General features: G+C 41.8%; 1 protein-coding gene across 2 annotated transcripts in view; it reads right to left on the minus strand.

Moving 5' to 3' along the window:
- Positions 1-17,836, minus strand: part of LOC139960971 (sodium- and chloride-dependent creatine transporter 1-like) — a 61,403-nt gene that overhangs the window by 33,629 nt on the left and 9,938 nt on the right. Inside the window, exon 2 of one of the 2 annotated variants that reach the window (XM_071959713.1) lies at positions 14,812-15,088. In XM_071959713.1, the coding sequence (XP_071815814.1) occupies positions 14,812-14,826 (15 nt within the window). In that variant the 5' untranslated portion in view covers positions 14,827-15,088. Of the gene's footprint in view, positions 1-14,811; positions 15,163-17,836 lie in introns of those variants that run through there. The other variant, XM_071959714.1, reaches the window with a different exon arrangement.

Consider the following 17,836-nt stretch of genomic DNA (forward strand, 5'->3'; position numbering starts at 1 on the left):
AGGTTGGTTGGGGATGGGGTGGGCCTGGGAAGGGGCTGAGTAGGGGTGCGGTGGGACCGTGGGGTTCGGGTAGAATAGGGGCTTGCAAAGGGAGCGCAATAGGATTGGGAGGGGTATATTGAGAGGGAATGGCGGGTGAGAGTTGTTGGCTGTGTGGGGATGCTGTGGGAATGATAGGCATAGGGTGTTGGTTAAGTAACAAGATATTAATTTTATACCGGCAATTAGACCTTCTTTGATTTGTTGTTCCCCTCAGTAATTGTAGCCATACTGCTACTGTGTTACGTCAGTGATCTTCATTTGAAAACATGAGCTCTGGAAGAATTATTCCGTGACGTCTTCCCATGCACCATTCCCTCAATGACGTTTAATTACAAACCCTCATTTAGGAACCGTGATGGATAAATAGGGCAGGGTGGTCCTTTCTATAGTAACTTAAACGTGACAAGATTATAACGTGAGTAACCAATTTCGGTACTCTGCAGACTTTTGTGAAGAGGTGGGCGAACTTCCTTACGGCCCTCCATTCCATTTGGCTGCCCAAAGCACTCGATATAGGTCTAACCGCAACATATTTAAAGGTCTTATTATACGGCATGGAGCTAATATGCGAACATATAGCCTTTAGTCTGTTATAGCCATTTTGATGAAATAGTCAGTCATGATACTTTAGATCTATTTGTTCTAAATTTCGTATGTAATCGATATACTTAGTACAATATTTAGGTCCAACACGAGAACAAATTGTTCTGAACAATTACCAGTGGGCATTAGCTATACCAAGCATATACCAAACTAGTCTGACGTGTAGGGCAAGCCACAAACACCGCATAATATATCCGCGTATTAATTCGAATATATACGCTTATTAATTGAATATGCATGTGTTGTACATGCGTATAGTTTCGCTTTTTGAAGCGATCTCGCGAGCCTGCCAAAATATTTATCGTTGATGGGCTATTATGTACACAGCAAGAGCGGAATGTTTTTTCGTGTGCATTCGAATTAATCCGTGCATAAATTGGATTTTATCCCCATATGTATTCTATTTAATACGTGTATATATTTGAATTAATACGTGTATATATTCGAATAAATACGTGTATATATTCGAATTAATATGCGGATATATTTAAGCCATATGATTGGCTAATAATATATACGCGTATATATTCCAATTAATATACGCGTATAAATTCCCATTAATACGCTGATATATTACAGGCGCGTATCCAGGGGGGCGTTGGGGGCGCGCGCCCCCCCGGGTAAGAAAAAGAGGAGAGAAAAAGAGAGAGGAAAAGAGGGAAAAAAGAGGAGAAAAAGAGAGAGGAGGAGAGGAAGGAAGGGAAAAGAAAAAGAAGAAAGAGAGAAAAAGGAGAAAAGGAGGGAGTACGTATACGTGAAAGAAAAACGCAAAGACACCGGGAAGAGAACGGGGAACAGTGACATCATTAAAGCGCTGATCCCTATTATATACACAGGGTAGCCAGTGACGGATCAAGGATTTCGGAAGTGGCGTGCACCTCACCCTACCCCTTACACCGACAACTCCATTTTTGACGTTTCCATTTTTCCTCTCTCACTAATGTATCTATATGTATATACTATATATGGTCTATCATAACGCGTGTGTGTGTATGGACGCCTAAGTACAATTGTGCTATGAAACCAACTGTGGCTGATCTCGAACTCGACTGAGTCGTCGGGGAACGTGACGCATTCCGGGAAGGGGGCAACCACCCCACCCCCGAGCATATTTTTCTATATCGCTAGAAATTTCAAAATAGAAAATGCTTAGATACAACTAACAAGGCCTGGGAAGTGTCATATCCAGCGATCTGGGAGGCATTTTCGGCCAAAATTTTCTTATACGCTTCGCGCCAACCTATGGTGGCGCTACGCTTAGATAGTTTGCCTACAGACTTCGCCCCTCCATTGGCAAATTCCTCACTACGCGCCTGTTCAAATTTGTAAAGCGAATAGCAGATATCAAATCATATCAGTGAGCTTGAAAATGGCGTTCCAGGATGAACAGCTTCAAAACTGTCTGTGTGTGAAGGGGAGGGGCCCAATTTGATTTGGGGAGCTGTAACGACTTGCCCCGAAAAAATATAATAATAATAATAATAATAATACACAGTTCTTATAAAGCGCAAATACACACTTAAGTCTCAATGCGCTGATTATTAATATGACCAACATTTTTCGCGCGCTCCACGCGCGTTCAACATGTTACTGTCAATATCATATAAGCAAGCATCGGTTATTACCTCGCATGTCATCGTGTACCGTGGGGTCCGTGAAAGTTGCGCAGTATACCGCGGGATGCCCATCTTAACAACGAAATGTCTTATGTATAGATGGAGAAAAAGCATGGGGGTCCAATTATGTCAAAACTCTCTTTTACATTAGTAATGGCTAATTAGTCGGCCAAACTTAGAACTTTATTTTAATTTACCAAGGAAATGATTTTTAATTAATTTCCTTTAGATGTAGCTGTGTATTGCAATTCATTTTTCTTTCAGTAGGTGCCGAAAAATTCTCAGCATATTGCCCGAATTTTCAGGAAAAAAAGTATTGGCGGAGGTGGGGGGTTGCAGCCCTAGCCTCCTACGCCTATGTGTGTAGTGCTCGGTTTCGGAAATATCTGGTATTTGTTTCATTTCCTTCAACGAAGTTTTATAATAGCCGTTATAAGAGATTTAATATTTGTACACCAATAAATGAAATGTGTCTGAATTTTCGAAATTTTCACTAACATTCTTCATCATACTTCCCTCTATACTCGTGCAATTTTGGCCGGTCTGTTAGGGGTTCAAGGAGGTTTTTCTATATTGGTTGTCCTCATAGATGAATTTTTTTGCAACATTATGGGTATGTTTTGAAGTGAGTTTATTCAAATTCTGAACAAATAATGGGCTTGAAACCTTCAAAATTGGGGCTGTCGGGTATTGTGGGCCGCGACGTAGAATCACCTACAAAAACAATGATCCACAGGACATGTGATGGGGTCGAACATGTTGTGTGACTGGTGACAATCTTCAAAAAGGTTATGGATGGGAAAAAAAAACTATTGGGAAAAACTTGGTTCTCAGGCAAAAGTGTACATCTGGTTGGTCATTTACAAGCCCGAGAAGTTCCATTTCCGGTGATCTGGGGGGTATCAAAACCAGAAATTTTCTTGTACGCTGCGCGCCAACCGATGGTGGCGCTCCGCTTAGATAGTAAATCGCGCCCCCCGGGTTAGAAAATCCTGGATACGCCCCTGTATTATGCGGTGTTTGTCCCACATGGCTTGCCATGCATAGACGTGTATTATATTTCTGAGAAGAAAAAACGGCCTCACAACAATAACAGTCATATCATATTTATAATTCATAAATAATTCATATTCGGCCTACATGCAGCCTACATTTGCAGCTTAGACCGTTCATGCATGCTCTTCGGGATACCCGATTAAGTTTGAACGATAAATACTTCACATTGTTCTCGTGGGAATAATGTCCTTGTGACATTTGCGCGACCATGTACGTAAAACAAGTTAGTACCCGCATGTACGTAATGACTTTATGACGTCAGGAATTTTGTCCTTTATCAACTGCTGACGTCGCTGCATGCTATAAAGTGTATGGTTATTTATACTCGCCGTCATACAGGCACACGGCGATATTATCATTAGGAATATAGGCTGGAGAACATGTATGTACTACCTTTGACCTCATTAAAATATTATCCTAAACCAGATGGGTGCGCTTGTCCCTCTTGCAGTCAAGTATACGCTTCAATAAAAATATAACCAACAGCTACGCACCCCCCCCCCCGCCATTATAAACTCCTGGATCAACCCCTGGCCTTTTTTCCATCAAAAGAGATTGAAATAAAAATATTGTGAATTGAATTGAGTATTGGTGCAAGCCTCATAACCAGTCCGGGCAATTTTGAAATCCTGTGCACGCCATGTAGGCCGCATGAAGGACTGTGCCAAATAAACTAGTGCATCTTCATGAAGGCACATGTCATATAAATCTATACATTTATATTCTAGTCTTGTTTTGGTCTTGTTACTCTCTAGGTCAAATGGGGGTAAACATGCTACAACAGTGGCGTAGGAAGCTGTAATAAAGTGAGGGACAGGATACCGGTGATTATGGGGTATACCCCCTCCCCTCCCCTCCACCAATTTTTTTTTAGCGCTACTGTGGCTCAAACAGAACGTTGACAATTTCGGTATAAAAAGTCAAATTAGTACAAGGAACAAGTCGAAATTAAGCCTTCTCATTTCGAACTTTCCACTGTTCCATGTGAAAATGTTAATTATTTTATCTAAACATATTTACCATAATTGCAAAATCACGACCTGTAAAACGTCCCCATCCAATGGAGGGAGATGGGAGGGTGAGGTGGGGGTTGAATGGTTGTCAACCACATGGAATTTCCCTTTGATATTGTGTAACATTGAACCCTCTCCCTTTCTTGAATTCCCCTTGTTTTAACCCGATCCCCCCACTCGTGAAAAGATTCTGGGTATAAGAGTTGGTAGAGCTCTATCCTATAGTTACTCTGACCATGAGCTTCTTCGGGAGACACAAGTGCCGAGCTGTCCTCGTCAGTTAGAAAATATTAAGAAATATTTAACTAAGTTAAAAGGTCTCATTTCGAAAGAACTGTACACAAGCTGACGAATTTCAAGAGCTAAATGAGTTCTCATTGGTATATACGTTCCGGAGGGTCGGGGCAAAGTCATCTATAGGCTATACTCATCACTTTTGACAACAGGCAGCACTCAAACAAATTGTTTCACTTGAAACTCCCATAAGTTCATGTTGTCTTTTTTTACACATGTTCGTGCACGTTTGGCTTATATTGCCATATAATAAATGTCAACGGTTTTTCAAGATCGAAGTTTCCATATACACTGCATGATAACGCCATATTCATTGATGAAGCTGATTGTATACAATGTGTTGTCTAAACAACAAGAAGTGGTACTTTTTGAGAGAGTCATCCAAGATATTGACCAGAAAGAGAGTCATCCAAGATTGAGCCTGATCAAGAAAACCAAAACATTTTGATCCACACTCAAATGATCACGACCATCATGTTACGTCAATAAGTTGTGGTTATATATGAAAGTTATTCTCGTACATATCTTTCTTATTTTGGCAAATCGCTTTAAGTGCAACATTATCCGTTCTACAAGTATATAGGCTACTCGGTTACCATGTGCAAATTCTAAGCGATAAAGTCAGATAGTGGAGGAAGTTGCTATTGAGATTCTATACAGTCTGTTGGCAACGTGGGTTATATGGACTATATACGGACAGTTGCAAGAGCATGAACATGTATCGCTGTCTCGACGAATTACTTACTGCAGCTTATAGTCAGGTGGCTTAGCAACAATTTTTAGGCTTAACGTTACAGGCCGGACAAAAGTACCAAATTTGGCATGGAGTTTCTTTTCGACCTATCTATCGATTTTATCCGTGGAACCCACTTTATCGGTTCCGATTTTTCAAGATGGCGGCCAAAATCCAAGATGGCCGCCAGAAAAAAAGGAAATGTCATATATCTGGCTGTAAAAATCAGAGATGAACAAATGAGGGGTCAATTCAGGTGTTTCCGGGGTCACTGAAACAGATAATGATCATGGCATGTTGCTTGAGTAACCCACTTCCAAGATGGCGGCCAAAATCCAAGATGGCCGCCAGAAAAAAACGAAATGTCATATATCTGGCTGTAAAAATCGGAGATGAACAAATGAGGGGTCAATTAAGGTGTTTCCGAGCTCACTGAAACAGATGATGGTCATGGTATGTTGCTTGGGCCACCCACTTCCAAGATGGCGCCAGAATCCAAGATGGCCCCCTGGAAAGAGAAGGAAATTTCATATATATTCAATCCCCAGACCCCCTGTGCCCTTTTCTGATCGGGACCATTAAACCTTCCGTCCTCAAACGTGTAAATGAAACCGGGCTTGCACCCTGACTATATGTTATGGCTGGTATTCTAATTGTGTCACTTTGGCTCAGGAAGCCACTTAGGACTTATTTGGGGAACTTTGAGGTGTGATCGACCGTGGATAGACACTGTCGCAAACCCGTTATTATATGGGAGTTACGAGTGTCATGTAAGACTGATTACATTGAGTCAACTATATAATAGGGTAACTTGAGGGAAAACAGACCAGATGTGAATACCGACTCATTGAGAGATTTTGTAGGATTGTGCACCCTTCATAAACACAACGTCAATTGTGCGAACAAAACACGCTAAGTCAGGTCACTAGGCTTCTGAGGTATTTAGGTCGTTCTTTTCGAACATGTACTACAGGTCTGCTATTAGGGAGGATCTCCAGGAAGACTTGTTGTCTGGTATAGACAAGCCCCCCCCCCCCCCCTTCATAAACACATATCAATTCTGCGAACAACACACGCTAAGTCGGGTCACTAGTCATCTGAGGTCAACCAATGACACTAATAACCAAAACAACAACAATAACAACCAATAACACCAATAATGAAGGCGTGAAACCATTATTCCGACACCAACCGGACACTCCAGCAAAAGGTGTTGCATAGTCCTAATGGCTTTACAGCCCACACAGGGACAAATCCCATAACCTAATCGCCACCTGACTAGGCGAAAATGGTTAGTGATGAGGACCCCATGTGCAATCCTCCTCGCGAAGTCCCGGAGACGGCTATCTAGTGACTTACAACACAGAACACCACACATCTGGAGAGATGGCAGTTTGGCAAGCCGAGTGGGCCACGTTAAGCAGAACATCTGGACCACCCTCCTCTCTGATTCTACAAAGTGAGTCACCAATCTGAGTATACACCCCGAAGAGGGTGTCGCCTTTGGCCGGTTATTGGAAAAGGATCCGGGCCAGTAGTGGCGAAAAAGAAAACCACCCCAGAACCAAAAAAGGCAAACGAGGGATTCTCAAACGCAACGAAAAAACCTATCAAAAGCAGAAAGCGCAGTTAAGATGGTAGGTGGACCAAACCATGCCCACCCGCTCAAGGGGGTCTTTTACAGAACGGTCCTTTTGAGAAGGTTTGGTTTGCACGTTCCCCAAATGAAATAAAAAATGATCCTCTCCAATCGTACCAAGGAATAACCTGGTGCAGCGATCACCGTACCAGGATACCGAAGGAGAGGAAAAAATAAAATGATTGACAACTGTAACCTTCCCATGGAGGGAGAGTCACCTCCGATTGAATGTGTCGAGCCTTGCCTCCACCTGATCAGCCTTCTCTGCCTACGTGGTGGCCTCTGGGGCACCATAACCTAGCCAGATGCCGATTACCCTGATCATGACATCTGACAAAGTAGCATCGAACGGGAGGGATTGGCCACGCCAACCTCCTGAATGCAGCCCTTTGGTCTTGGACTTGTTAAGTCTGGCACCATAGCCTCTTAGAAGGTGGCCAAAACCTTCGATAAAGGCTTGAAGGAGACGAGGTCCGACACAATACAAGTGACGTCATCGGCATATTGCACGCATTTAACTCTAGCCCCACCCGGTACATTGAAAGGTCGAAACCCCAAGCATCTGTCCAGCGAGGTACTGAGCGTTTCGCTGAAGAGAATATATAACAACGGGGAGAGGGGACAACCCTGACGGACTCCCCTTCGAACCGGGGAGGGACCAGAAGTAAATCCGTTAACAGTGACCATGCTCGTGACGTCCTTATATAGTAACGAGAACCAACGAATAAACACTGAGTTCAATCCGAAGGACTCGCACAGCGTAAGTCTGGAGAGGACCTACAATATCCGGCATCACATTCGCTAAGCGATTTCCTAATGCTTTGGCCAGGATTTTGTAGTCCAGATTTAACAGCGTTATTGTACGCCTATTAGGGTCCAAAGGGTCTCCCGACTTTGGGAGGAGAACAATATTTCCAGCCCTCTGTGTTTGGCTCATGTAATTCAACTGGAAAGCAGTAGAGAACACGTCTCTAAAGTCCCCACCGAGAACCTCCCAGAAGTCCTATATAACTCAGCAGGGAGGCCATCAGGACCGGGGACTTTCCCTTCTTCATCGCTGCTACCGCTGTCCAGAGCTCACCAACGGAGAGATTCGAACCCAAGCTATCGTTTTACTATGGGGGGGGGGGGTGGGCTTGTCTATACCAGACAACAAGTCTTCCTGGAGATCCTCGCTAACAGTAGCCCTGGGGTACAGGTTCGAAAAGAACGAGTTAAATGCCCCAGATGCCTAGTGACCTGACTTAGCGTGTGTTGTTCGCACAATTGACGTTGTGTTTATGAAGGGTGCACAATCCTACAAAATCTCTCAATGAGTCGGTATTCACATCTGGTCTGTTTTCCCTCAAGTTACCCTATTATATAGTTGACTCAATGTAATCAGTCCTACATGACACTCGTAACTCCCATATAATAACGGGTTTGCGACAGTGTCTATCCACACCTCAAAGTTCCCCAATAAGTCCTAAGTGGCTTCCTCAACCAAAGTGACACAATTAGAATACCAGCCATAACATATAGTCAGGGTGCTAGCCCGGTTTCATTTACACGTTTGAGGACGGAAGGTTTGATGGTCCCGATCAGAAAAGGGCACAGGGGGTCTGGAGATTGAATATATATGAAATTTCCTTTTTTTTTCCAGGGGGCCATCTTGGATTCTGGCGGCCATCTTGGAAGTGGGTGGCCCAAGCAACATACCATGACCATCATCTGTTTCAGTGAGCTCGGAAACACCTTAATTGACCCCTCATTTGTTCATCTCCGATTTTTACAGCCAGATATATGACATTTCGTTTTTTTCTGGCGGCCATCTTGGATTTTGGCCGCCATCTTGGAAGTGGGTTACTCAAGCAACATGCCATGATCATCATCTGTTTCAGTGACCCCGGAAACACCTGAATTGACCCCTCATATGTTCATCTCTGATTTTTACAGCCAGATATATGACATTTCCATTTTTTCTGGCGGCCATCTTGGATTTTGGCCGCCATCTTGAAAAATCGGAACCGATAAAGTGGGTTCCACGGATAAAATCGATAGATAGGTCGAAAAGAAACTCCATGCCAAATTTGGTACTTTTGTCCGGCCGGTAACGTTAAAGTTGCTAAGCCACCTGACTATTAATCTACAAGTAATTCACATTGCCGTCATAACTAAGGTAATCACGTGACAATGTGTATCATACCCTTCACCGTCTTCGTAATTGGTTTTATACAGGTAATGCCTTACATTGTAAGCATTCTTATTCTGTGATGACGAGGTAGGTAGGATAATGGGCAGGAAAGTAAGGGGGGAGAGGGGGGGGGGCTCATAAATATGGGCCTTCAAAAAAATCCGTGTAGCTTGTTTTTTGTTGTTGCTGTACCAACTGAATGTGAGCTTAGTCGAGAAGGTTAGATCCACGTAATGAACGGCAGTAGAATAATGTATTCTAACATGAGAGAGATAGAGAGATAGAGAGGGGAGGGGGGGGGGTGGGGAAGTTGGAAGAGGTGGAAATCTTTCTCCTCTTCCCTAAATATCGATGATTCTTTGTAATTGGGTTTATCTCTATAGAAAACCCAGTCAGTGCACGAAGTCCTAGACCTATAGAACTGTCACGGTTCCCTTCCTTTTTTGTTGTTAACGATAACTATCGTTCTTATAAGTAGTTTAATAACTTCCAAGTGACATGTCTTTCCTGGTTTTAATACTCTTTGCGGTTTCCTCATAACTTACATATACCCGGTGAAATATCCGTTTCATAGAAATCACTTAATTAACAGTATAAGACTGTGGGTCAATATAAACGTCATCGCAGTTTCAGCGCACTGTTCGGGCCCTTAAAATATGCTGGAAAGTTAATGAAGGGGTTAATGCCTAAAAACACCCAGCAGATGCGTTTTACAACCTACCTTTGGACACTCCAACACAGGTTAGAGATGGAGGTGGGGGTGGGGGGGGGGGGGAATCCAGGGATATTTTCAGACAAAATTTCACTGGATTAAATTGTCATTTATGGCGGCACCATACCCGCATCACCAATACCTGTGTTTGGTCCCTGTAACTCAAGGCATTCATCGTCACAATCAGATGTTTTATCATCTTTATAATTTCTTAAAGGCATTGAAGACTCGCCCCAAACCCCGTGCGGCCATCTGAAAGAGTTTACTTTCTGTTGCTTGCAAGTGACGTTTTGTTCGTGTCGCTACAAAATGCAGACAGTAATGAAACGTGATACCTTGCTGGACCTGAGATGTCCATCGCTGTATCGTTTATACACTGTGCTGTGGGTATTGACCGCAGCTGTATGTACTGACTGTACACTATAGTGTCTAATTACCGACGGTAGCAAGCTGTGTGTGTATTTTCTGGGATCGATGGTGGTGTCTAACACTTCTGTTACACCTCATTCGAAAATAGGTCAGATTACCGGCATTAGACGTTTCTTTTTGCGCGAGTCTTCACGCTCGTTAATGCTTGGTCATAATGTCATAAAGAACATCTCCCACGAAACTCAGTTGTATTTAAATTCTGGGGATATTTATAACATACTTACTGAGCGGAAGTTATGAAATCGAGGCACTAAGAATGCTCCTAGGGCCGTTTCCTCGGTTAACATTCTGGATCAGGTTTAAAAATATAAAGTAAAACTAGAATCTGCATTTCCACTCCAAACACGCGTTTGTAAACCAAATTGCTACCTATTAGGGTAACGTATACATACGCAAGACGGATGGGGCGGACCAGTGAACCTATAAACACGTCAAAGCTACAAGCCACTTTAAACTTTCATGTCATGTGTCTCACTGGTTTTCGAAGCTGCATTAGTGCCATTCGAAGAATACGCCGAATGTGTTGCTATGAATCAATAATTCATGCATTCACACTTCTTTCGGTCTTTTCTCTATGTACGTACAGCCAGCCAGTCAAGTTCTTGACGGTGACTGCATGGAAACTTGCTGAGTGTGCGACACGAGATGATGGCGCTATTGATTTTTCCTGAAAGTCTCCTATACAGCTTCAAACAACAGGATGGTGCTAAGAAGGTCTGCCCATATGTAACGCCATGTTTAACATTTATTCAATAATTAGAGATATCCAAAATTGCATTCAAAATATCAAGAATTCCAATAAGAGATATCTTAAATAGCTATCACAGTATCAAGAATTCGAATTAGTGATATCCAAAACTTAATAAGAGATATCAAGAATTCGAATTGTAGCGCTAACAAGAAGAGCGCCATCTAAATCGCAAAAAACATGCCAGGAAAACGAGGCATATTCAATTTCGGTGGCTACTGGTATAGTGCTAGATTGGTCTAGTCTACTAATACTACACTTAAGGCTAGGCCTTATGGTAATACTAATAGTACTTCGATTCCATTCTACTTACGTACCAACCTACTGCGACTGGCAGACTGGCACTGTAGCGGGACTTACATTCAATGCTTCCATAAATCAAAATCCCATTTCTCTAGATGGACCTGACAATTTCTTTAGATTTTGTAAGATTTCAGTTATTTGAAACTCAAAAGGGCCACAAAGGCACATTAAACGTGTTTAAAAGGGCATATTTTGCAAATTCCAGCAGCAGTGGCTTCGGAACGTGAAATGAATGCGTATTATATGACAATGTGAGCTACACATTCTAAACATCCCGGATCGGCCAAGCATATGAATAAATGGTTTTCCTGCAATCCATGCAGTAACATTATTATTTTCTTGATTTTCTTTCATATGCGTCAAATTTCTAGAATTCAAGCTCATAAAATGTCTTTTGATTTCCGCAAGGTTTCCGTAATTTCACCAATATCAAGAAGTTCTTTGAAATATATTTTCTTCACTCATCGATTTTCCTTACAATCAGAAAAATTCATTGACAGTGGAAGTACTGCTAAGACTACATATTCACGTTCCTGCAGTAAAGAGGAAGTCACGTGTACCGGAAACTGACATTTCGGTATCTCGAATTCGAATTCTTGATATCTCTAATTTAATTTTGGATATCTCTAATTCAATTTTGAATATATCGTATTCGAATTCTTGATATCTCAAATTCGAATTATTGATATCTCTAATTAAATTTTGAAGATCTCGAATTCTTGATATCTCTAATTCAATTTTGGATATCTCTAATTATATTCCCGATAGATCTAATTCAATTTTGGATATCTCTAAATAGAATTTTTGATATCTCGAATTCAATTTCTGATATCTCAAATATGTTCAAATTATTGATATCTGAAAATGAATGAGAGATATCTGGAAATGAATTAATCTATCTAAAAATGAATTAGAGATATCCAAAATTCAGTGAATTAGAGAAATCTGTAACTGTTGAATAAATGTTAAAATGGCGTTCCATACGCCCATAATTGGCGTTATACAATCGCAAAAAGTACTTTATTGTGTCGTAGCACCAAGACTAACGTGAACAGCTTTCAAAAAACACTAAAAAAAGGAGGGGGGGGGGGGGGCCCAAACCGTCCATTTGAGAATGGCTTGGTGGCCATTTTAGTTTCAATTGTTGTTCCTAACTCGGTCGCATATTACGCTAAAAAGTGTAGGCCTAAACAAGGAGGAAAATTTAACAAGGTTATCTTGATCCTCATCAATTTGGCTTGGATACGGTTGGATAAAATGTAAAACAATTCGCCATCAGGTCCCTACGCCGCCTCCGCCCACCCTTGCCAGGTGCGTATCCAGGGGAGGGGCGTTGGGGGCGCGCGCCCCCCCCCCGGGTAAGGAAAAGAGGAGAGAAAAAAAAGAGAAGAAAAAAGGGAAAAGGAGGGGAAACAAGAAAAGGAGGAGAGGAAGGAAGGGAAAAGAAAAAGAAGAAAGAGAGAAAAAGGAGAAAAGGAGGGAGTAGAAGATAGCCAAGACCTCGGGAAGAGAAAGATCCCTATTATATACACAGGGTAGCCAGTGACAGATCAAGGATTACGGAGGGGGTGTGCGCCTCACCCTACCCCTTACCCCGACAACTCCATTTTTGACGTTTCCGTTTTTCCTCTCTCACTAATGTACTTGAACTCGACCGAGTCATCGGGGAACATAACGCATTTCGGGAAGGGGGCGACCGCCCCCCCCCCCCGAGCAAATTTTCTTTATGACATCGCTAGTAATTTCAAAATAGACAATGCTTAGATGCAACTTACAAGGCCTGGGAAGTGTCATTTCCAGTGATCTGGGAGGCATTTTCGGCCAAAATTTTCTTCTACGCTTCGCGCCAACTCATGGTGGCGCTTCGCTTAGATAGTTTGCCTACAGGCTTCGCCCTCCCTTGGCAAATACTCGCTACACGCCTGTTCGAATTTGTAAAGCAAAGAGCAGATATAACATCATATCAATGAGCATTGAAATGCATGTTCCAAGATGAACAACCTCAAAAACTGTCAATGTGTGTAGTCAAAGGCGTAGTAGCCAGATTGGATTTGGGGGCTGTAATGACTTGCCCGAAAAAAACCCAAAATTTTTCGCGCGCAAAGGGCGCATTCAACATGTCGATGCCAATATCACATAGGCAAGATCGGTCATTACATTGTATGGCATCGTGTACCGCACGGTCCGTGAAAGTTGCACAGTATACCGCCGGATGCTAATGTAAACAACCAAATGTCTTATGTAGATGGAGAAAAAGCATACAGATCCATTTATGTCAAAACTCTCTTTTACAGTAGTAATGTCGGCCAAGCTTAGAACTTTATTTCAATTACCAAGGAGATCATTTTAAGCTATTCATTGCTATTTATTTTTCTTTCAGTAGGTGCCCGAAAAAAATGGGAAAACAATTGGGGGGGGGGCTGCAGCCCCCGCCTCCTACGGGACCTACGCCTATGAGTGAAGTGTTCGGTCTCGATATACCTGATATCGGAAATATCTGCTATTTTTCTGTTCCTTCAATGAAGTTTTGTAAAAGCCAATATAAGAGGTTTTAATATTTCTACACCAATAAATTAACTGTATCGGAATTTTCGAAAATTTCCTCACCAACATTCTTCATCATACTTTCCTGTACTCGTTCAATTTTGACCTGTCTGTTAGGGGTTCAAGGAGGTTTTTCTATATTGGTTGTCTATAGATTGAATTTTGTGCAACATTATGGGTATGTTTTCAAGTGATTTTATTCACGAGAAAAGTGAATTTTCAAATTCTCAACAAGTAATGGGCTTAAAACCTTGAAAAGTGGGGCTTTCGGATATTGTGGGCCGTTACGTAGAATAACCTACAAAAGCAATGATCCATAGGACATGCAATAAGGTCGAACATGATGTGTGACTGGTGACAATCTTCAAAAAGGTTATGAATGGAAAAAACTTTTGGGAAATACTTGGTTCTCAGGCAAAAGTGTACATCTGGTTGGTCATTTTCAAGCCCGAGAAGTGCCATTTCCGGTGATCTGGGGGGTATCAAAACCAGAAATTTTCTCGTACGCTCCGCGCCAACCGATGGTGGCGCTCCGCTTAGATAGTAATTCGCGCCCCCCGGGTTAGAAAATCCTGGATACGCGCCTGCTTGCCAAAGCACATCTAATCAAAAGAGTGGAGGACTATAACGACGATAAACTGAGCAGCATAAAATGAAAACATTCAAAAAAGTGTAGATTTCTGCATATATTTCTATAAGTCTATATATTTCTATCTCTGGATGAGATTCAGTCATCAATGTCCTTTCATTTCCCCTCCTTTCTTCCGCCCTTCCTCCTCTCCTTCCCTCCTCCCTCCTCCCTCAATACTCCCTCACTCCATGTATGCTTAGATAGTTATATTGGTATGGCTAAAAACAGTACATTGTGCTGTATTCTGGCACATGATAACACATAAATATACTTACATTTATACGCTGCATCTTGTTCGTATTGTTCTGCTACCAGGGTAATATTTTTAAGTTGTCAATCCAGAAGCTCGTTTATCAAGATTCAACTGACGTTGTTGCTATAGACAGTGGCAAACGGTGAACTCATATAGAGCAAACACTGCTGTTCGGTTAACGGTGAACTCATACAGAAGTAACACTGCTGTTCGGCCAACTGTGAACTCATACAGAACTAACACTGCTGTTTGGTCAACGGTGGACTCATACAGAAGTAGCACTGCTGTTTCTTGATACTCTGAAAACAAAATGACGCTGTGTTACAACAAAAAAAGTCACATATATAAACCCTACTCAGTACTGTGTATCCTTGAACTCGGAATATTTTGGACTCAATAAACCAATGTAAAGTATTCACATGACCTTTATACGTAAGTAAACTCATACAGATGAAGACACTCCAGGGGCACCGTTTCGCTATTGGTGTAACGGGTCTCCGTGAGACTTTAACAATGTCAAGTGTAAAGAAGTTAAAGTGATACAACATTATAACACAATAAAGTATATTACCAATAAACAAAGAAACAAGGAGAGGGAGATTGGTAAGGGGAGGGGGGTTAGTGTGGTAGGAGAAAGTGAAGGGATAGTGGGAGGACAGAGAGAGTGTGTGGTGGGGATGAGGACAAAACGATGAGAGGGGAATGTGTGGGTGGAAGAAGGTGAGAAAGAGGGAGAAGGGTACGAGGGAATGTTGATATAACTGATTATAGGCCTATGTATGATAATTTAATTAGCGAAATATTAAAGGTAAGGCGCCGCTGTTTGTGCATACGTTACGCACTTCCCTGTGATGAATAATGATGAAATGGGGTGTGGCGGGCGGCGGTCAGAGAGTGGCATGCCTAACGCTCAGTAAAAGCTCTGTCGTTCAATTTCCTCATCTACGCACAATTGCAAAATTCATCATAAAACGTCAAATAAGGTTCTTCACCAGGGCATGCATCCGCATGACCTCGAAATCACAGCACTGATGCTGGAAAATTGAATGAACTGAGATGGGGTCAGTTTGGCATGGTGCCTTATACTGCTTACGTTTTAAGCTTGTATCGTTCTATAAACACAAAGTACCATTATATCTATCGATCTATCGATCTATCGATCTATCTATCCATCCATCCATCCGTCCGTCCGTCCGTCCGTCCGTCCGTCCGTCCGTCCGTCCGTCCGTCCGTCCGTCCGTCCGTCCGTCCGTCCGTCCGTCCGTCCGTCCGTCCGTCCGTCCGTCCGTCCGTCCGTCCGTCCGTCCGTCCGTCCATCCATATATATATATATATATATATATATATATATATATACATTGTGTCATTTATCCGTTACAAAAACTCACATTAGGTACCCACAATGCAACATCGTCAGATGGATTTTTCATGGTGCTTGAAGTTTGTGCTCAAGAGTTTTTTATGTAAAGAAAAATTGTTTGAATAGTGCCAAAAAATCATCCTGAACTACCCCATTGGTTTCTTTAGGTGCCCATTAGGCTCCCTTAAAGATGTACCCAAAATTCTCATGCAAGTTACAGTGCCCAAAAGACCCCTTTAAGTGTCTAATAAACCTCTATGAGAGACCAGGCACTTGGTAGGATCCAGATGTGCTCCTTGGCCTTGTTCTAGTCATAAACTAGTTTTCACACACCTGGTAATACTCATTTTAGATTTAGTCTCTCAAACTGCGAAATGTAATTCGATAACAACACCTGTTGAGCTTGGAACCCATCAGCTTTGCTTATATTGTTTTTGAATTTGTTTTTGATATTTGCCCGCAACTGCACAATTTGGTATGGCGCAATCACAGTTTTATACGTTGTATACAACTGTATACAAATATAATAAGATTCACCAGCAATCCGTATCGCTATCGTTTGAATCGAGCCAGGCAGATTTATAACTAGAGATTTTACAGACAGACACACACATAGTACACCAGATTCATCAACAATACTTCTGCTTGACCCCAATTAATGAACTGTCTAAAACGTAATTAATTACCTCATAACTAATTAATAATTAATTAATTAATAAACTGTCGGACAGATGTTTCCTTCCACCTCTACCCTCTTCATTTCAGAATTTTATCCCGTTCGATTCACACATTTCTCATTTCAAATCTCCTTACCGCTTAAAATGGTGTAAATTTGATTACATTGTCGATATTTTTAGTGAGGCCCAAATTATGTGTTTCTTCGGATAAATCAGCTTAAATGAGAACCAAAATAACTGTTTTAAAGATGCTGACGTTTGTTCAGCAAACCTTGAAGGAGCATTCCAGACCGTATATATTTTAAAGATGAATATTTTAAATATTGACATGGATATGAAATTTATGTTACCATGCATATTTCCCGTTTCCAATTGCCATAAAACCACATGGGTTAAAAGAACAAAGGAAATATACCATGGCGGGGGGGGGGTGGGGGTTGGGGTAAGAAACCAGTAAAGTAATAGATATTCTTGCCGCCTCGACTGACCTTCCTTCTGTCAGTAATTCATTTATTTGGGCAAAATTTACTGAACTGGGGATTCAGTGGCTGTCATTCTTCATTGCCTGTGAATAATTTGATTCGTCAGAACCTCATCAAAGTACCTGTTAAAACGATAAAACTATTCCTTAATGGTATAACCTAGAAGTTTGTCCACTGTTTAAGGTTTGATTAAAATGGTGTTCTGTAAAGATTCAGTGGAACAATGCTGAGTCCACCGTGTTGTCTGTTTTAGACTTCCTTTAGCTAAATTTGCTGTTGATCCGTCAACATTCCTTCACAATCACCTGAACACTTCCTTTGGTTTCATTTGTTCCAAATACATGCGGTTATCATCCCCTCACAACACACCTGCTCCTCTCCTGCTATCAAACTAACGGTGTCAAGTAACTTCATGAGAACAGCTTGATTTGACCTTCTGACATGATGCGTAGATGGAAAGTCGGACGCTTTCTACCATATTACAGACAGTTGGTCTCAAATTAGCAGAGAACACATAGGGCGAACAAC

Source organism: Apostichopus japonicus, chromosome 20 (genome assembly GCF_037975245.1).
Source record: "Apostichopus japonicus isolate 1M-3 chromosome 20, ASM3797524v1, whole genome shotgun sequence".
In the NCBI taxonomy this organism is placed as follows: domain Eukaryota; kingdom Metazoa; phylum Echinodermata; class Holothuroidea; order Aspidochirotida; family Stichopodidae; genus Apostichopus; species Apostichopus japonicus.